Source organism: Oncorhynchus mykiss, chromosome 9 (assembly GCF_057628025.1).
Source record: "Oncorhynchus mykiss isolate SJ-2025 chromosome 9, ASM5762802v1, whole genome shotgun sequence".
Taxonomy (NCBI): Eukaryota; Metazoa; Chordata; class Actinopteri; order Salmoniformes; family Salmonidae; genus Oncorhynchus; species Oncorhynchus mykiss.
Window position 1 is genome coordinate 38440070 of NC_143030.1, and position 22005 is coordinate 38462074.

At 45.3% G+C, this 22005-nt stretch overlaps 1 protein-coding gene across 2 annotated transcripts in view; it reads left to right on the forward strand.

The window, feature by feature from the left end:
* exorh (extra-ocular rhodopsin) overlaps positions 1–22005 on the forward strand; it is a 28332-nt gene that overhangs the window by 4149 nt on the left and 2178 nt on the right. The window contains exons 1-4 of one of the 2 annotated variants that reach the window (XM_021615523.3): positions 4257–8514; positions 9676–9803; positions 17743–17863; positions 17940–21603. In XM_021615523.3, coding sequence (XP_021471198.1) covers positions 21243–21603 — 361 coding nt within the window. In that variant the 5' untranslated portion in view covers positions 4257–8514; positions 9676–9803; positions 17743–17863; positions 17940–21242. Of the gene's footprint in view, positions 1–4256; positions 8515–9675; positions 9804–17742; positions 17864–17939; positions 21604–22005 lie in introns of those variants that run through there. The other variant, XM_090184119.1, reaches the window with a different exon arrangement.

The window sequence follows — 22005 nt, forward strand, 5'->3', positions numbered from 1 at the left end:
CAACACCAGCTACTCTACTACAGACAACACCAGCTACTCTACTACAGACAACACCAGCTACTCTACTACAGACAACACCAGCTACTCTACTACAGACAACACCAGCTACTCTACTACAGACAACACCAGCTACTATACTACAGACAACACCAGCTACTCTACTACAGACAACACCAGCTACTCTACTACAGACAACACCAGCTACTCTACCACAGACAACACCAGCTACTCTACTACAGACACCACCAGCTACTCTACTACAGACAACACCAGCTACTCTACCACAGACAACACCAGCTACTCTACTACAGACAACACCAGCTACTCTACTACAGACAACACCAGCTACTATACTACAGACAACACCAGCTACTCTACTACAGACAACACCAGCTACTCTACTACAGACAACACCAGCTACTCTACCACAGACAACACCAGCTACTCTACTACAGACACCACCAGCTACTTTACTACAGACAACACCAGCTACTCTACTACAGACAACACCAGCTACTCTACTACAGACAACACCAGCTACTCTACCACAGACAACACCAGCTACTCTACCACAGACAACACCAGCTACTCTACTACAGACAACACCAGCTACTCTACTACAGACAACACCAGCTACTCTACCACAGACAACACCAGCTACTCTACTACAGACAACACCAGCTACTCTACTACAGACAACACCAGCTACTCTACTACAGACAAACACCTGCTACTCTACTACAGACAAACACCAGCTACTCTACTACAGACACACACCAGCTACTCTACTACAGACAAACACCAGCTACTCTACAACAGACAACACCAGCTACTCTACAACAGACAACACCAGCTACTCTACTAAAGACAACACCAGCTACTCTACTAAAGACAACACCAGCTACTCTACTAAAGACAACACCAGCTACTCTACCACAGACAACACCAGCTACTCTACTACAGACAACACCAGCTACTCTACTACAGACAAACACCAGCTACTCAACTACAGACAACACCAGCTACTCTACTACAGACATCACCAGCTACTCTACAACAGACAACACCAGCTACTCTACAACAGACAACACCAGCTACTCTACTAAAGACAACACCAGCTACTCTACTAAAGACAACACCAGCTACTCTACTACAGACAACACCAGCTACTCTACTACAGACGACACCAGCTACTATACTACAGACACACACCAGCTACTCTACCACAGACAACACCAGCTACTCTACTACAGACAACACCAGCTACTCTACTACAGACAACACCAGCTACTCTACCACAGACAACACCAGTTACTCTACTACAGACAACACCAGCTACTCTACTACAGACAACACCAGCTGCACACTAATTGACCATGACATAAAATCAGTCTAATATACTGTAGTAGGGTGGCTACTTTGAAGATATATACAATACAAATGTACAATATATTTTGATTTGTTTAACACTTTTTGGTTACTTTGTTTAACACTTTATTGGTTACTACATGATTCCACATGTGTTATTTCATAGTTTTGATGTCTTCACTATTATTCTACAATGTAGAATACAGAAAAAATTAAGAAAAACCCTTGGTACTGTATGTTAACCCTAATATATCACATTAGTAATGAGATGTATTCATGTTTTGGCAAGTGTTGGTATTTATCATCATTAGTCATTTAGGTCAACATTGGATCATTCAGAGATCCTCACTGAACTTCTGGAGAGAGTTTGCTGCACTGAAAGTAAAGGGGCTGAATAATTTTGCACGCCCAATTTTTCAGTTTTTGATTTGTTAAAAAAGTTTGAAATATCCAATAAATGTCGTTCCACTTCATGATTGTGTCCCACTTGTTGTTGATTCTTCACAAAAAAATACAGTTTTATATCTTTATGTTTGAAGCCTGAAATGTGGCAAAAGGTCGCAAAGTTCAAGGGGGCCGAATACTTTCGCAAGGCACTGTACATACATACATAGCTCACAGAACAGCCTCAATTAATTGGGGAATGGACTCTACAAGGTGTCGAAAGCGTTCCACAGGGATGGTGGCCTATGTTGACTCCAATGCTTCCCACAGTTGTGTCAGTTGGGTGTCAAACTGTTGAGTCAAACCCGGCAGCGCTGCACTTCTTGACCCAAACCGGTGTGCCTGGCACCTACCACCATACCCCGTTCTAAGGAACTTAAATATTTTGTCTTTTGTCAATTCATGTCTCAAGGCTTAAAAATCCTTCTTTAAACTGTCTCCTCCCCTTCATCTATACTGATTGAAGTGGATTTAACAGGTGACCTCAATAAGGGATCATAGCTTTCACCTGGATTCACCTGGTCAGTCTGTTGGAACAAGTAGGTGTTCATAATGTTTTGTATACTCAGTGCTTATATATTATATATTCTTATATAATATATCTATATACTTATAGTACCGGTCAAAAGTTTTAGAACACCTACTCATTCAAGGGTTTTTCTTTATTTTACTATTTTCTACATTGTAGAAAAGTAGTGAAGACATCAACTATAAAATAACACACATGGAATCATGTAGTAACCAAAAACATGTTAAACAAATCTAAATGTATTTTATATTTGAGATTCTTCAAATAGCCACCCTTTTGCCTTTGACAGCTTTGCACACTCTTGGCATTCTCTCAACCAGCTTCATGAGGTAGTCACCTGGAATGCGTTTAAATTAACAGGCGTGCCTTCTTAAAAGTCAATTTGTGAAATTTCTTTCCTTATTAATGAATTTAAACCAATCACTTGTGTTGCGACAAGGAAGGAGGGTATACAGAAGATAGCCCTATTTGGTAAAAGACAGAGTCCATGTTATGGCAAGAACACATCAAATAAGCAAAGACAAACGACAGTCCATCATTACTTTAAGACATGAAGGTCAGTCAATAAGGAAAATATCTGCAAAGAAACATTACTGAAGGACACCAATAAGAAGAAGAGACTTGCCTGGGCCAAGAAACACAAGCAATGGACATTAGACCGGTGGAAATCTGTCCTTTTGTCTGGAGTCCAAATTGGAGATTTTTGATTCCAACCAACTTGTTTTTGTGAGATGCAGTGTGGGTGAATGGATGATCTCCACATGTGTATTTCCCACCGTAAAGCATGGAGGAGGAGGTGTTATGGTGTGGAGGTGCTTTGCTGGTGACACTGTCAGTGATTTATTTGGAATACAAGGCACACTTAACCAGCATGGCTACCACAGCATTCTGCAGTGATACGCCTTCCCATCTGGTTAGTGGGACTATCATTTGTTTTTCAACAGGAAAATGACTCAACATACCTCCAGACTGTGTAAGGGCTATTAGACCAAGAAAGAGAGTGATGTAGTGCTGCATCAGATGACCTGGCCTCCACAATCCCCACACAAATCCCCAGACCTCAACCAAATTGAGATGGTTTGGGATGAGTCGGACCGCAGAGTGAAGGGAAGCCAGCCAACAAGTGCTCAGCATATGTGGGAACTCCTTCAAGACTGCTGGAAGGGCATTCCAGGTGAATCTGGTTGAGAGAATGCCAAGAGTGTGCAATGCTGTCATCAAGGCAGAGGGTGGCTATTTGAAGAATGTCAAATACAAAATACATTTTGATTTGTTTAACATTTTTTTGGTTACTACATGATTCCATATGTGTTATTTTATAGTTTCATATCTTCATTATTATTCTACAATGTAGAAAATAGTAAAAATTAAGAAAAACCTTTTAATGAGTAGGCGTTCTAAAACCTTTGACCGATAGTGTACCTATTTTCATATTTTTGACTTTCTTTGCTTCCAGGCCCACGGGGAAGGGGTGGAATATGGAGGGTTGCTCTCTGTTCTCCGGGAGCATGGCTGGAGGGTGGATCTATGTACCTTTTCAAGATCATCTGTGATATGAACACTTCTTCCCCTCTCTCTCCCAGGCTTTCTCTCTGGTATAGAAATTTTACGCTCAGTGGCTGGCTGAGAACAACCTTTTTGAGGATGGAACAGAGAGGTCGGAGTGAAGAGAGAATATACTCATATGTTACAGGAGCTCAATGTTTGATGTTCCCAAATGGTATAGTAACTTTGCCAAGGCCATGTCTGTTGAAACTTCTTAGCATTGTTCTTAGCATTAGCAGTTTTTTTTAAATCTCATTTTGTGCACCTTACATTGACCAGACATATCTCAGATCCTTCTGGAATCAGAACTATATCAACGTATCACAGAATACCACAGATGGCTAGAAGGCAATGTTAGTTCCTAACATGGGGTACATATGGAAACCATATAAAGGTTGGCCCGTGTAGTTTTTTACTACTTCCTCTTCACTGCTCTCTCTGTTCACTGTAAAACATGATCCACAGCTAGACAGACTGCTAACACTATTACATGCCATGCATGGTTCCAATCAGCACTACAACAAGAATTCCTAATTATGACTTGAAGAACTGTAATCACCACATGGATTTACAATCAGAATCCCTGCATGCATATTTATCTACTGTACTGTATCCAATCGATCTTGCACAATATTCTTCTCTGTGTCTTGCTGTAGAGTATATAGTTGAACAGCCATGGTTGTGTTTCAGTCTGGAAGTAATCTGGTGTTGTGCTGTCTGTATTGTGTTTTCGTAATGGTGTATTGTGTTACCACCACAGTGATTGGTATTGCCTTTAGGCCCTTGTAGTCTAGTAGCCTGGTAGTTCCTCACCTGGCTAAGGCTGACTGGCGACTGTAACTCCTCACAAACTCAAACGTGTGGTGTAACCGAGCTACATCACAGAGCTTTGTGGGCCCAGACCACAGCCCATGTTAATCATTGTTAGTGTAGTGTGTTTGGGGGAGGGTATGTGGTTTGTGTGTGTGCCTGTATAGTGTTCGTGTCCTTACACTAAGCAGCAGCAGCTGACTGTGGTTTTATCCGCCTGGCTGCACTGATAAATATTAGCTACTAATATGTCCTGACCTCCTGTACATCTAAGCAGGACAGACAGGGTCACCCGAGGGGCTGTCTCCCTGAAGCTGGCTTTAATTAGCCACAGATAGCAGCATGAAGAATAGGACATATGTTTACTGGTGCTCTGCTTGCTAAGTGCCATGCTGTTTGACATTTGGGAGTGGGTTCGTTTAAGAAGACGTCTGTTTGTAGTTAGTGAAAATATTGTCTCGTATACGTTAAGTACAAATTGCCCTTGGCGTGTAGTAGCGAGAGAGAGAGAGTGTGTGATGCTGTTAAACTCTGGCAGCCTGAGAATGAGACAGAGTAATGGGAAAGGTGTTGGCTCCTATAAGGTTGAATCTCAAGGAGATTTCTTAGACTTGTCAAAGCATATCTCTGTTGTTGCAATAGAAGCAGTGTTAAGGGCTGTCCAGACGGGAAGAGATGGGGTGGAGCGGAGTTCTCCAAAACAGAGCAGATTCCTATTTTTGCCACCTCTGCTTTTACGTGCACGATCACCATCAATCACTCCGTCTGGATAGAATTCTGGCTCCGTTGGAAATGTATGGGCAGCTCTGCCCCGCTTCATGTCCGGAAAGCCCTTTTAAAGGTAGACTCAGCGAAATGATGTTGCCATGAGCAGTAACGGAGATTTTGAGAGGAGCGAGATGCAACATTTCACACAGTATCTGTGCAGGTACACAGGTCTGCTTCACGCTGTGGACAGCGTGGTAACCAGGGGACCAAAACCAGCAGAGAAGTTGAGCCTCACGCTTCAACGCTCTTAGTTGTTGTGGAAATTATCCCACTATGCTGTTTACTTTCTGCATCTACGTCATATTGCGTGATAAGTCTGCCTTTAAGCGCCACTCAAGCCTGCATTTTCCTCCTCCATCGCTACAATTAAGTCTCTTCACTTCCTTCTCTCCTCCCCCCACAGCATTCCACAAGGCGGGCGGACAGAGTGATGCTGTGAAGGTGTTGAAGCAGCTTACCCACAATGCCGTGGTGAAGAGCAGGTTTAATGAGGCTGCGTATTATTACTGGATACGGTCTATGCAGTGTTTGGACATCACTAGGGGTAAGGGAGTCTACCTAGTGAAAGTCTTCACATTTTCCTGCCTCAAAATTACCTTTAAAAAGGGGGGAAGAACAGAAAATTAGGAGAGGAAGGAGTAGACGCTGAAGAAGTTCAGGCATTTCCAGCAGCTGGCTGAGCTCTACCATGTTTACCGCTCTATACAGCGTTACACTGTAAGATGCTCACCATGCCTAAAGGTAGAGTAGAGCCCAGTAAGTACAGTTAAGAGTGGGTTAAGGTTGAGTTAAGAAAAGCTAAGAAGTTAAGAATAACAGTTTTGAGAAAGTTGAGAATGGTAGCTTGCAGTACGGCCAGACAAAAACTGTGAAGGCTAAATTCCCTTCAGTTCCTTAGTTGAAATACAAAATGCTTTTGGAATCCATTCCAATTCAGCAATATACTGCTGCAAAGCATAAGTTGGTTAGATATACAGAGCAAAGCCATCAATGAGAGAACATTCCTGGAGATTCTGTCGACAACAGCCCCGATGACCATTGCTACAACCCAACTCATGTCAACCATGACGTCAACTCTCTGAACCCCTCCCACCAGCACCCCTTCTTGAGGGGTACACTATATAATCAAAGGTATGTGAGACACCCCTTTAAATTATTGGTTTAGACTATTTCAACCACACCCGTTGCTGACAGGTGTATAAAATCGAGCATAATCTCCATAGACAAACATTGGCAGTAGAATGGCCTTACTGAAGAGCTCAGTGACTTTCAATGTGTCACCGTCATAGGATGCCACCTTTCCAGCAAGTCAGATCGTCAAAGCTGCCCCGGTCAACTTTTTAAGTGCTGGTATTGTGAAGTGGAAACGTCTAGGAGCAACAATGGCTCAGCTGCGAAGCTGAAGAAGAGAAGAGTGGAGGCTGTTATAGCAGCAAAGGGGGGACCAACTCCATATCAATGCCCATGATTTTGGAGATGTTCGATGAGCAGGTGTCCACATACTTTTGGTCATCTAGTGTATGTCTGATTATAAGCACCCTGTCCCTTTTAGGCTGGTATGCAGTGGCTTAACTATCCCTGGCCTGTGTCAGTGTGCTCTCTCTCTCTCTCTCTTTGTTTTTACAGTACTCTACCCTGGTCACACCCCTGAAATAAGGAACCCCTGTGATTGAATCCAGAGCAGGAACCTTATAGATCTCACTTTAACTCTCCCGGCCAAAGGGCTTTGATGAGCCATCAAACACTGCGGGAGCTAGCTGGCGCTACACACTAATAAACACACCCTGCCTCTTAACCTAGCCCATGTGAGCAAAGTGCTCTGTGCTGTGAAGGGAGGATGTGGCGCAGCTCAGGCTATTCTTTATCTTCAGACTAGTGTTTAAGGCAGGAGAGCGAGGAAGAGAAAAGAAGTGGAGGGCAAGGGAGGGAGAGAGGAGCAAAAGGGGCAGAGACGGAGTCGTGGTTCCTCTGTGTCCTTACAGAGATGCCCAAAGATGTGTGTATCTGATGGATGTTGTGTGCCTTCTGTCTCTCTCTGCCCCCTTTCCCTGCCGCCCATCCTTACATTTTAGTCATTTAGCAGATGCTCCTATCCCGAGCAATTTACAGTTATTGCATTCATCTTAAGAAAGCTAGGTGGGACAACCACATAATAAGTCCACCTTTCCTCAATAAAGTAGCTATCAGCAAAGTCAGAGCTAGAAGGGGGGGGGGTCAAGTGCAAATGTGAGGAGGGGAATTATTTAAAATACTCTTTGAAGAGGTAGGGTTTCAGGTGCTTTCGTGAGATGGAAGCTTCAGATGGAAGCTGGCTCTACCATTGGGGTGCCAGAAAATAGATTGCACTGGGCTGAGCAGGAGCTGCCCTCCCTTAGGGGTGGGAGGGCCAAGAGACCAGAGGTGGCAGAACGGAGTGCTCGGTTTGGGTTGTAGGGTTTGTGCATAGCCTGAAGGTAGGGCGGGGCAGTTCCTCTTGCTGCTCTGTAGGTAAGCATCATGGTCTTGTAGTGGAAGTGCTCTTCGACTGGAAGCCAGTGGAGGAGCGGGATGACATGGGAGAACTTGAAAAGGTTGAAAACCAAGCGGGCTGCAGCACTCTGGATAAGTTGCAGGGGTTTGATGGGGCGAGTTGCAGTACTCCAGACGGGACATGATAAGTGCCTGGATTAGGAACTGCGCCGCTTCCTGTGTGAGGTAGGGTCGTACTCTACGGATATTGTAGAGCATGACCTGCAGGAGTGAGTCACTGCTTTGATGTTTGCAGAGAACGATTAGGGTGTTGTCCAGGGTCACGCCAAGGTTCTTTGCACTCTAGGAGGGAAACACTGTGGACTTTTCAATCATGATGGAGATGTCTTCCCCTGGAGGAAGAGTAGCTCCGTCTTGTCGAGCTTCCTGCTTCCTTTCCCGCCCTCTATTTCCCTCCTCTCTCCCTTCTCCTCTCTCCAGGATGAACCCTTCAGCTCTCATATACCTGAGACGCTCTTTAACATCTCCAGGTACTTCCTGCACAACCTCACCAAGGATGTACCACTGGGCATTACTAAAGTGTATCCTTCCAATGTGGGGCCTACTTCTGCGACTTGTGTTGCAACGGTCTAAAGCAGAAGGCCAAATCCATGTGTCAAATGTCACCTTTAAATGTTTTGTTTTAGTTGATGCACAGAGAGGGAGAAGGTAAAGTAGAAAAAGAGAGAGAGTGTTGGTGCCAGTGAACAAACAGATTAGAGGAAACAGCCCAGCGCAGCCAAGAGATGGGCAGGAAGAGAAGACGCCAGGAAGAGGCACATCCTCACTAACCAAAACAAACCCACTGATTACCACACACACACACACACACACACACACACACACACGCCAGGAAGAGGATGTGCCTCTTCCTGGCCATCTCCCTTTTACTTCACTTGGTTTCCTCTAATCTGTTTGTTCACTGGCACCAACACTCTCTCTCTTTTTTCTACTCTTTTCTACTTTTACCATCCTCTCTGGTGCCGCTTGGAAAACTTTGAACTGGGATTTATGAGTTTAGCGGACTCTGGACGGAATAACACGGCACAATGTCATGGAAAACACTGCTAAACAACACACAACAGGAGGAGATAAATTGATTAACAATTCCAATACTGACGCTGGGACAGAGGAGAGGAGAGCTGTTGGAGCTAGTAGATGAATATCAGTTATAGGGCTTCTGCAGCTGCAAGTCATTGACCTAGTGTTGCCTTTCTTAGAGGTCCCTCAGTGCACAACAATCTTCATCTATACAAACAGGCAGCAATTTCCTCTGCTCAAACACACACATGCAAGGATGAATACACAAACACTTACAAGTATAAATTCCTCTACTCACAGCACTTTTAAACAAAAAGCCAAGGTAGTTATTTTAGAGAGGATCAGTACACCCATCACAGAGCAAAACAGAGTATTGACTGGGGATTGTGGTTTCTGGCAACAATGGCTATGCTTAGCATACATACACAGCTCTGATGAGTGTACAGTATGTACAATCAATTGCGTGCCCAGTTCTGTCTTGATCTACACTTCCTGTTCTGGAGTTCTGAAGAAGTTTCCAGTAGGCACTGATCTAAGTTCAGTTTTCCATTTCCTAGCCTAATAGTTAGGGTATAATTTGAAGAGGGTATGCTGACCCCAGATCTGTTGCTAAGGGCAATTTCTACCTGTAGCACCTTGTTGTCCTTGATGGTGGGTCTCAGTAACACTCTGTATGCGTTGGCTAAGCAGAGCAGAACCCCGGGAGAGTTTGAGCTGGCCAGACCCTCTCGCTTCCAGGAGACCATGGACCTGGGTAGCCTTACCGTCTGCTCCAAACCACTTCAACCAGGTGTGTGTGTCTTTGCATGCGTGCACACCAGGGTTTCTGTTAGGAAAATGTGGCGCCGGACAACGTGACCGGTAAGATTTTAATTTACCGGCCAGTTGAGAAATTTACCGGACCCATATGCTTTGGTGTGCTTAACAGAACATGTAACTCATGTATTGAAGCAGCCAATAATGCAATTTGGGGGAAACACAAACATTCTGCGCAAATATAGCAATTACAAATGTGACAAAGATTAAAATCTCTGTTAGCAACTTAGAAAGAGGGGGGAACTAAAGATGCAACATCTAGGTTGGGTTGTATATATGACTAGAATTGTGCCTTTGGCTTCTGGACAACAAAATAAAGTTGACATGAAAACCAATAGAACAGGAGAGAAATGGCATAGTGGTGGGTCCAATAGGGAAGTATACTGAAGGAAAATATAAATGCAACATGTCCAACATTTTACTGAGTTACAGTACATTTAAGGAAATCAGTCAATTGAAATGAATTCAATTATTGCCTAATCGATGAATTGCACATGATGGGAATGCATTAAGGTCACAGATACCTGTGTGTGTGACCACCATTTGCCTCATGCAGCGCTACACATCTCCTTTGCATAGAGTTGATCAGGCTGTTGATTATGGCCTGTGTAATGTTGCCCCACTCCTCTTCAATGGCTGTGCGAAGTAGGTATATATTGGCGGAAACTGAAACACGCTGTTGTACATGTCGATCTAGAGCATCCCAAACATGCTCAATGGGTGACATGTCTGGTGAGTATGCAGGCCATGGAAAAACGGGGACATTTTCAGCATTCAGGAATTGTGTACAGATCCTTGCGACATGGGGCTGTGCATTATCAGACTGAAACATCAGGTGATGGCGACGGACAAATGGCATGACAATGGGCCTCAGGTTCTCGTCACAGTATCTCTGAGCATTCAAATTGCCATAGATAAAATGCAAATGTGTTTGTGGTCCGTAGCTTATGCCTGCCTATACCATAACCCCACCGCCACCATGGAGCACTCTGTTTACAATGTTGACATCAGCAAACAGCTCACCCAACAACGCCATACGGCGTTGCGGTTGTGTACAACGATGTTGGAGGCGGCTTATGGTAGAGAAATTAACACAAAATTCTCTGGCAACAGCTCTGGTGGACATTCCTGCAGTCAGCATGCCAATTGCAGACATCTGTGGCATTGTGTTGTGTGACAAAACTGCACATTTTAGAGTGGCATTTTATTGTCCCCAGCACAAGGTGTGCCTGTGTAATGATGCTGTTTAATCAACTTCTTGAAATGCCACACCCATCAGGATTATCTTGGCAAAGGAGAAATGCTCACTCATAGGGATTTAAACAAATTTGTGCACAACATTTGAGAAAAATAACCTTTTTGTGCATATGGAATATTTCTGGGATCTTTAATTTCAGCTCATGAAATATAGGACCAACACTTTGCATAATATAATGTCATGTATTGTCATGTTGTGTCTTGTTTCTGTCCTTTCCCTTCACCCTGTCTCCCTCTGCTGGTCGTTATTAGGTTACCTTTTCTCCCCCTCTTTCCCCCAGCTGTTCCTTGTCTCCTCCTAACTACCTCGTCACCTCTTTTCCCACCTGTTCCCTTTTTCCCTCTGATTAGGTCTCTATATCTCTCTCTGTTCCTGCTCCTGTCCTTGTCGGATTCTTGTTTGTGTTATTCATGCCTGAACCAGACTATCGTCATGTTTGCTGCAACCTTGTCCTGTCCTGTCGGAATCTGCCGGTCCATCTGAGCCTACGTTTGTTTTGTTATTAAAGAAGCTCTGTTTACGTTAATTCGCTTTTGGGTCCTCATTCACGCACCGTAACAGAAGAATCCGACCAAGAATGGACCCAGCGACTTCGGATCCTCTCCACTCAGCCGTCGAGATCCAGGGAGCGACGCTAGGCAGACACGAGCAGGAATTGTCTGCTGCTCGACATGCCGTTGAGACCCTGGCCACCCAAGTCTCCAACCTCACAGAACAGGTTCACCATCTCCGCCTCGATCCACCGGCCACTTCCAGGGCTTTCGAATCTCCGGAGCCCAGAATCAATAACCCGCCGTGTTACTCTGGGGAGCCCACTGAATGCCGCTCGTTCCTCACCCAGTGTGATATTGTGTTTTCTCTCCAGCCCAACACTTACTCCAGGAGCACTGCTCGTGTCGCCTACGTCATATCTCTCCTTGCTGGACGGGCTCGTGAGTGGGGCACGGCAATCTGGGAGGCAAGGGCTGAGTGTACTAACCAGTATCAGGACTTTAAGGAGGAGATGATACGGGTTTTTGATCGGTCTGTTTTTGGGGAGGAGGCTTCCAGGGCCCTGTCTTCCCTATGTCAAGGTAATCGATCCATAACAGACTACTCTATTGAGTTTCGCACTCTTGCTGCCTCCAGTGGCTGGAACGAGCCGGCTTTGCTCGCTCGTTTTCTGGAGGGTCTCCGCGCAGAGGTAAAGGATGAGATTCTCTCCCGGGAGGTTCCTTCCAGCGTGGATTCCTTGATTGAACTCGCTATTCGCATTGAGCGACGGGTTGATCTTCGTCACCGAGCTCGTGGAAAGGAGCTCGCGTTCTCCGTTGCCCCCCTCTCCGCATCACTACCATCTTCCTCTGCCGGCTCGGGTGCTGAGCCTATGCAGCTGGGAGGTATCCGCATCTCGACTAAGGAGAGGGAACGGAGAATCACCAACCGCCTCTGTCTCTATTGCGGTTCTGCTGGTCATTTTGTCACTTCATGTCCAGTAAAAGCCAGAGCTCATCAGTAAGCGGAGGGCTACTGGTGAGCGCTACTACTCCTGTCTCTCCTTCAAGATCCTGCACTACCTTGTCGGTCCATCTACGCTGGACCGGTTCGTCAGCTTCCTGCAGTGCCTTAATAGACTCTGGGGCGGAGGGCTGTTTTATGGACGAGACCTGGGCTCGGGAACATGACATTCCTCTCAGACAGTTAAGGGAGTCCACGGCCTTGTTCGCCCTGGATGGTAGTCCTCTCCCCAGGATTCAGCGTGAGACGCTACCTTTAACCCTCACTGTTTCTGGTAATCATAGCGAAACCATTTCTTTTTTAATTTTTCGTTCACCTTTTACACCTGTTGTTTTGGGCCATCCCTGGCTAGTTTGTCATAATCCTTCCATTAATTGGTCTAGTAATTCTATCCTCTCCTGGAACGTCTCTTGTCATGTGAAATGTTTAATGTCTGCTATCCCTCCTGTTTCCTCTGTCTCTTCTGCACAGGAGGAGCCTGGTGATTTGACAGGGGTGCCGGAGGAATATCACGATCTGCGCACGGTGTTCAGTCGGTCCAGGGCCACCTCTCTTCCTCCACACCGCTCGTATGATTGTAGTATTGATCTCCTTCCGGGAACCACTCCTCCCCGGGGTAGACTATACTCTCTGTCGGCTCCCGAACGTAAGGCTCTCGAAGATTATTTGTCTGTAGCTCTTGCCGCCGGTACCATAGTCCCCTCCTCCTCTCCCGCCGGAGCGGGGGTTTTTTTTGTTAAGAAGAAGGACGGGTCCCTGCGCCCCTGCATTGATTATCGAGAGCTGAATGACATAACAGTGAAGAATCGTTATCCGCTTCCTCTTATGTCTTCAGCCTTCGAGATCCTGCAGGGAGCCAGGTTTTTCACTAAGTTGGACCTTCGTAACGCTTACCATCTCGTGCGCATCAGGGAGGGGGACGAGTGGAAGACGGCGTTTAACACTCCGTTAGGGCACTTTGAATACCGGGTTCTTCCTTTCGGCCTCGCTAACGCTCCAGCTGTCTTTCAGGCATTAGTCAATGATGTCCTGAGAGACATGCTGAACATCTTTGTTTTCGTTTACCTTGACGATATCCAGATTTTTTCACCGTCACTCCAGATTCATGTTCAGCACGTTCGACGTGTCCTCCAGCGCCTTTTAGAGAATTGTCTTTTTGTGAAGGCTGAGAAGTGCTCTTTTCATGCCTCCTCCGTCACATTTCTCGGTTCTGTTATTTCCGCTGAAGGCATTAAGATGGATCCCGCTAAGGTCCAAGCTGTCATTGATTGGCCCGTCCCTAAGTCACGCGTCGAGTTGCAGCGCTTTCTCGGCTTCGCGAATTTCTATCGTCGTTTCATCCGTAATTTCGGTCAGGTGGCAGCCCCTCTCACAGCCCTTACTTCTGTCAAGACGTGCTTTAAGTGGTCCGTTTCCGCCCAGGGAGCTTTTGATCTCCTCAAGAATCGTTTTACATCCGCACCTATCCTATGTCGAGGTTGACGCGTCAGAGGTGGGCGTGGGAGCCATTCTTTCTCAGCGCTCCTTCTCTGACGACAAGGTCCACCCTTGCGCGTATTTTTCTCATCGCCTGTCGCCGTCGGAACGTAACTATGATGTGGGAAACCGCGAACTGCTCGCCATCCGCTTAGCCCTAGGCGAATGGCGACAGTGGTTGGAGGGGGCGACCGTTCCTTTTGTCGTTTGGACTGACCATAGGAACCTTGAGTACATCCGTTCTGCCAAACGACTTAATGCGCGTCAGGCGCGCTGGGCGCTGTTTTTCGCTCGTTTCGAGTTCGTGATTTCTTATCGTCCGGGCTCTAAGAACACCAAGCCTGATGCTTTATCTCGTCTCTTCAGTTCTTCAGTAGCCTCCACTGACCCCGAGGGGATTCTCCCTGAGGGGCGTGTTGTCGGGTTGACTGTCTGGGGAATTGAGAGGCAGGTAAAGCAAGCACTCACTCAAACTCCGTCGCCGCGCGCTTGTCCCAGGAACCTTCTTTTCGTTCCCGTTCCTACTCGTCTGGCCGTTCTTCAGTGGGCTCACTCTGCCAAGTTAGCCGGCCACCCTGGCGTTCGGGGTACGCTTGCTTCCATTCGCCAGCGCTTTTGGTGGCCCACCCGGGAGCATGACACGCGTCGCTTCGTGGCTGCTTGTTCGGTCTGCGCGCATACTAAGTCCGGTAACTCCCCTCCTGCCGGCCGTCTCAGGCCGCTTCCCATTCCCTCTCGACCGTGGTCTCACATCGCCTTAGATTTTGTCACCGGACTGCCTTCGTCAGCGGGGAAGACTGTTATTCTTACGGTTGTCGACAGGTTCTCTAAGGCGGCTCATTTTATTCCCCTTGCTAAGCTTCCTTCTGCTAAAGAGACGGCACAAATCATCATCGAGAATGTTTTCAGAATTCATGGCCTTCCGTCAGACGTCGTTTCGGACAGAGGTCCGCAATTCACGTCTCAATTTTGGAGGGAGTTTTGCCGTTTGATTGGGGCTTCCGTCAGTCTCTCTTCCGGCTTTCACCCCCAGTCTAACGGTCAAGCAGAACGGGCCAATCAGACTATTGGTCGCATCTTACGCAGTCTTTCTTTTCGCAACCCTGCGTCTTGGTCAGAACAGCTCCCCTGGGCAGAATACGCCCACAACTCGCTTCCTTCGTCTGCGACCGGGCTATCTCCTTTTCAGAGTAGCCTCGGGTACCAGCCTCCGCTGTTCTCATCTCAGTTCGCCGAGTCCAGCGTCCCCTCCGCTCAGGCTTTTGTCCAACGTTGCGAGCGCACCTGGAAGAGGGTCAGGTCTGCACTTTGCCGTTATAGGGCGCAGACTGTGAGGGCTGCTAATAAGCGTAGAACTAAGAGTCCTAGATATTGTCGCGGTCAGAGAGTTTGGCTCTCCACTCAGAACCTTCCCCTTAAGACCGCTTTTCGCAAGTTGACCCCGCGGTTCATTGGTCCGTTCCGTATTTCTCGGATCATTAATCCTGTCGCAGTTCGACTTCTTCTTCCGCGATATCTTCGTCGCGTCCACCCGGTCTTCCATGTCTCCTGTGTCAAGCCCGTTCTTCGCGCCCCCGCTCGTCTCCCCCCCCCCCCCCCATCCTTGTCGAGGGCGCACCCATCTACAGGGTCCGTAGGATTTTGGACATGCGTCCTCGGGGCCGTGGTCATCAGTACCTAGTAGATTGGGAGGGGTACGGTCCTGAGGAGAGGAGTTGGGTTCCCTCTCGGGACGTGCTGGACCGTGCGCTGATCGATGATTTCCTCCGTTGCCGCCAGGTTTCCTCCTCGAGTGCGCCAGGAGGCGCTCGGTGAGTGGGGGGGTACTGTCATGTATTGTCATGTTGTGTCTTGTTTCTGTCCTTTCCCTTCACCCTGTGCCGGTCCATCTGAGCCTACGTTTGTTTTGTTATTAAAGAAGCTCTGTTTACGTTAATTCGCTTTTGGGTCCTCATTCACGCACCGTAACATATAATCACTCCTATACTGAAATACTTCACCAGAAAGCATGACTTATCCACAGTGGAATCGAAGATAAATAGCCTCTTTAAAAAAAAATGTAAAATTTTTTTAGCACACACTTTTATCCAGAGCGACTTACAGGAACAATTAGTGTTGACTGCCTTGCTCAAGGGCACATCGACAGATTTTTCACCTAGTCTGCTCAGGGATTCAAACCAGCAGCCTTTCAGTTATTGGCTCAACGCTCTTAACCGCTAGGCTACCTGCCACCCTATGAGCATGTCTGATTTCTCTGTCCTGATAATGTTGAGGGGGCGTGCGAACCTGAGTATGCATAAGAAGTACCTGGCCTGCTGCACAGAAATGTAGGAAAGTGATTCCATTTTTTTTTACATGCAAATTCGACTAATAATGTATTAAAACTATAGTTCCTCACAGTAAGCTATTTATAAATCTTTCTTACAATCTCCCCGTCGATAATCACCAATCCTGAGTGTAAAAGATGGAAGTTATACTGCTACATTGGCCTATAGGCTATGAGTTCCATGTGCTCATTTCTTTAGTTGACTTTGAACTTTTTATGATGAACCGCATGACAATGATTTTGAGAAACTAAAATGTTATTATTGAAATGAATCTGTTCCAAGAAAAAGCACATATGAAAATCATAACTGGCACGCAGAATTGTAGATATGGTAGAATGATTTGTATGCTTCCCCAAGCTTGAAACTCACGCGCCGCCTATGAAGTCTTAATAAAATAATTGCTTTCATGGTCAGATTTTGCCCATAGACATGCGTCATAATATGAAATAAAACATTCAGGTTTCAAACAATTAAGTATGTTTTTAAAATGGATACTGCCTTCAGCTCACATTGTAAAGTTGTGGGTGAAGCGTTTATAGCCTGTTGCCTATGCTTGAATGGTGAATGGGAGACCGCTTAAATTACCAGTTGAGAAATAAAAATAGTAGCTCTTTTTTATCATGCACCCAAACAGTTTTAACACGCAATTGCATTTCGAATTGTTGCGTAATGAATGTACTTATAAAAGCACATGTTTTACTCCAGCAGCAACCAAATGAGGAGTTGCAGGAGAAATCCCTCACAAAATAACCGCTGTATGTTTTGCACGGGATTGTTTTGTTGGATAAATAAAATACACACAGGCCAATTTAATTCCACTAAATTATGCGATTTATAGACCTTACAGATATGAATCTAATGTTAATATATTATAACATGAATGAAAATGACATATATATGGATCTTGCCAAAAAAAAATGATTGGTAAATGTTGAATTAATATGGAAATGACTAAAAGTAACTCCACTACATATAACTGTTATTCTTATATGTGTGGGGTACAGAGATGAGGTAGTCATTTAAAAATCATGTTAAACACACAGAGTGAATCCATACAACTTACTATGTGACTTGTTAAGCAAATTTTTACTCCTGTACTTAGGCTTGCCATAACAAAATGGTTACTTATTTACTCAAAACATTTTAGCTTTAAATGTGTTATTAATTTGTAAACATTTCGAAAAACATAATTCCACTTTGACATTATGGGGTAAAAAATCTCAATTGAACCCATTTTAAATTCAAGCTGTAAAACGCCGAAATGTGGAAAAGGTGTGTGAATACTTTCTGAAGGCACTTAATTTTTAATTTTTTTGTGGAGTGTGTATCTTATACGTTTGTGTATATTCACAAAGGTGTGTAACCCAGGACCTGATCTCCATGTGCGCTGCTCCACCAACAACCCCCTGCTGGACAGCCAGGGCAGTGTGTGTATCAACTGCAAACAGCCCTTGATCTACACGGCATCGTCATACGGTAGGTTGACACCTGTCTCTTTGTGATTGATGTTTGGTTCCAAGGTGTGTTATTAATGTGTCACTGTACTGTAAAGGTCCTACCTCTGTCGCAGTTCTACCTGGACGAGGGTATTGGTGATGAGGAGGCTGTGTCTGTCATTGCCCCGGAGGTCCCTCGCATCGACAGGAATGCCGCAGTAGGGGTATCCATTACCTTATGCAGTGTACACCACTAAAATCAACACATTTCTCATGACCACTTTTAGCTAATGGGAATAATCTGTATGTTAAGGTTGTGTGCTCGTACACGTTTCCATACATACACACATTACATACAGTATGTGTATGTGTCAGTGCTGAGGTGTGTGTTCTGAGAAGGTAGTAATCCAAGTATTTCTTGGCACTGATTTAATTTCTGCCGAGCAGCATAAGCTGTCAGGCCTAAGTCATCTTAGCGGTGAGAGTTAATAGGGTTAGAGGGAATCTTCTCTCTCAGTTTAATGACACTAACACCTCAGAGACCTCTCTGTCTGGGATTAACCTGCATTAGCCTGCCTGCCACAAGGGCACGGTGGCCACGGCTTTTCCTAGAAACTACATGCTGACTAACTCACTGACTGACCTTTAGTAGTCTACTCTCTCCGTCACTCTTACTGGCTGAGCTCTGAGGGTGAAATGTTGTGCATTTCAGTGTCTTTGTTTTTCTTTGGTGTTAAAATGCTCAAAGTGGTGGCATGGGTCTGTTAATGGTGTATGACTTAAATGTGTGTAAGAAAGCAGGGAGCAGAAGTATTGTGCACGTCTACGAGTGAGTCCTTAACGGTGTCAGAATCCCAGTCCCTGAAGCTGGATGATGGCACGGAAGACACAAAGGAGGACATCTTCATGGCCAAACTCAGTTTTGAGTTGAGGAGGGAGGGACAGAAAGAGGGAAGGATATGGAAAGTGAGGAGTGAGAGGGTGGTTAGAAAGGTGGAAGAGAGGGAGGAGGGAAACTAACAGGAGAGTATGAATGGAAAGACTCAGTTTCCCTTTACAGAAGGGTGGGTCTGACTATGTCCCAGTGGTGGTTAGTCGCTCTGTGCTGAGGTCTATGAGCAGCAGGGATGTCCTGCTCAAGCCCTGGCCTAAACCCCTTCAGTGAGAGTACTACCGCTCCTTACTGCCTGCATCAATATGCATCAATATATCAATATGTGCCGCTTTTATGTTTAACTTATTTTTGTGTTTCGTGTTTTTTTTACCAGAAGTGTCTTTTACCAAATGTTGCTAGCGGTAGTGCTAGATGTTGTGTTGCTATCTATGGGAATCCCTCCTCTGCCTGGTGCTGTGTTCTCTGACCCATTCATCCTGTCTTCTCTGCTGTGTTTCCTCTAATCTAGATGTTCCACAGTGAAGACTATAAGCTGCCAGAGAGCTTCAGCTTAACTGCTCTCTCTACTGCTGACTGCCGATCGATGAACCCAACTGACCTCCGCAAACTGGTTTAGAATCACTTAATCCATCTCCCAGTTTATTAATATATTTTATCAACATTTCTACTTGGTTATAATCCAGCCAGTAAATATTTATGTTCGATTGTATGCTGATCTGGAATCAGTTACATGGCTTTCATCGAAAGTCCAGTCTGATTGAAAAAGGAGTTTCTCTCTTGCTCTTCTGAGGAATATTCCGCCCATATGCTCACACCCGATCAGAAATACAGTGTAGACATTGTTAATGTTGTAAATGACTATTGTACCTGGAAACTGCAGATTTTTTAATGGAATATCTACATAGGCGTACAGAGGCCGATTATCAGCAACCATCACTCCTGTGTTCCAATGGCACGTTGTGTTAGCTAATTCAAGTTTATCATATTAAAAGGCTAATTGATCATTGAAAACAACTCTTTTGCAATTGTGTTAGCACAGCTGAAAACTATTGTGCTGATAAAAAGTAGCAATAAAACTGGCCTTTAGACTACTTGAGTATCTGGAGCGTCAGCTTTTATGGGCTCAAAATGGCCAGAAACAAAGACCTTTCTTCTGAAACTTGTCAGTCTATTCTTGTTCTGAGAAATGAAGGCGATGCGAGAAATTGCCAAGAAACTGAAGATCTGGTACAACGCTGTGTACTACTCCCTTCACCGAACAGCGCAAACTAACCAGAATAGAAAGAAGAGTGGGAGGCCCCGGTGCACAACTGAGCAAGAGGACAAGTACATTAGAGTGTCTAGTTTGAGAAACAGATGCCTCACAAGTCCTCAACTGGCAGCTTCATTAAATAGTACCCGCAAAACACCAGTCTCAACGTCAACAGTGATGAGGCGACTCCGCGATCCCGGCCTTGTTAAATGTTAAATGTTGAGGGGCGGTAGGTAGCATAGTAGTTAGAGCGTTGGGCCAGGAACTGAAAGGTTGCTAGCTCGAATCCCCGAGCTGACAAGGTAAAAATCCCTAAACAAGGCAGTTAACCTAGGCCGTCATTGTAAATAAGAATATATTCTTAACTGACTTGTCTAAACTGTATTTCTGATCAATTTGATGTTATTTTAATGGACATAAAATGTGCTTTTCTTTCAAAAACAGGGAGATTTCTAAGTGACCCTAAACTTTTGAATGGTAGTGTACGTTATTTGAGTGACGAGGTTATGACGATCATTATAGTCCGTAACAAAAGTGCGTCTTTAGCCGATCAACCCAATAGGATTAACAGGATCAGATTACACAGAGCCTCTCACACAGATTTACACCAACAGGGAATGTAGACCGTCCATGAAATAACTGTCTGGAACATGATATATAGAAAAATGTTTGACATGTCGGTCTGCACTAGCAGACTGGTACAGTAGCCTCTTGACATCTAGGATAATGTAAATCTCTGATGACACCATGTTTCCTAGTGCACTACTTTTTGCCAGAGTCATATGTGCTATTTGAGAAGAAGTCTATAAATTGCATTGGTCTTCGTCAGCCTCCTGTAGTAACACTCTCTCCTTAGCAAACTTGTTTATGACACACTTGTGATGATGAAATCATCATAGGATAACCCTCGAGTATACAGTATATGTCCTAGATGTTTTTCTCATGAATTACTGTGTGTGTGTGTGTGTGTCCTAAATCTGCCTATGCTGACACCATGCTGAGTTCCATGCACGTCCCTAATCCTAAGAGAGAAGCTCTTAAAAGGGTCTGTGCCCGCCTCGGGGGGGGCAGAGCACACCACTTCTCATCACTAGGATCTATTTCCTCCATCTATCTATCCAACCTTCCAGCTAGAAATAGCTCCTCTCGTAGAAGGCATAGTGCTTTCTCTTTCCTCTCTCCAAATACCAGAGAGGATAGAGAAAGACACAAACTCCTGTAGAGACACATAGACAAACAGAAACACACACACACACCCCAACAGCCGTCGCCATGAACGGCACAGAGGGCCCAAACTTCTACGTGCCCATGTCTAACAAGACAGGGGTGGTGAGGAGCCCCTTTGAGCACCCTCAGTACTACCTAGCTCCACCCTGGAAGTACTCGCTCCTCGCTGCCTACATGATCTTTCTCATCATCACAGCCTTCCCCGTCAACTTCCTTACGCTCTATGTCACGGTGCAGCACAAGAAGCTACGGACCCCCTTGAACTACATCCTGTTGAATCTGGCTGTGGCTGACCTCTTCATGGTGGTGGGAGGCTTCACTGTGACTCTGGCAACAGCCCTACAGGGATACTTCTTCCTGGGGGTCACCGGCTGTAACATTGAAGGATTCTTTGCCACTATGGGAGGTAAGTCACGGTGGAGCCTTAGGTTAGGTAGAAGTTGTCGCAAGCTACAGGATAAGATATGTTTGTTCCCATAATGGTTATGGTTAGGCTTTAGGGAATTTGATTTTAGATCTGTGGTTAAGAGGATATTTTACCTAAAGGGGTGCCCAACTTTTTTCAGGTGTCACCTCAATGTACCTTGAACTCAATGAGTTTAATGTAAGGACATACAGAACACTAGGGTTAAGTGCCTTGCTCCACTAGGCTACCTGCCGCCCTATAATATGTATATTTGCACCTCTTTTACACACCTGTGTTCTGTGACTGGGGGGGTGGGGGAAAGGTATTTAATAACTGCAGATGTATAGACCTTATATAATGAATACATTAAGCTCTGTGTTGAAGTAGGACCTACGGTAGTTA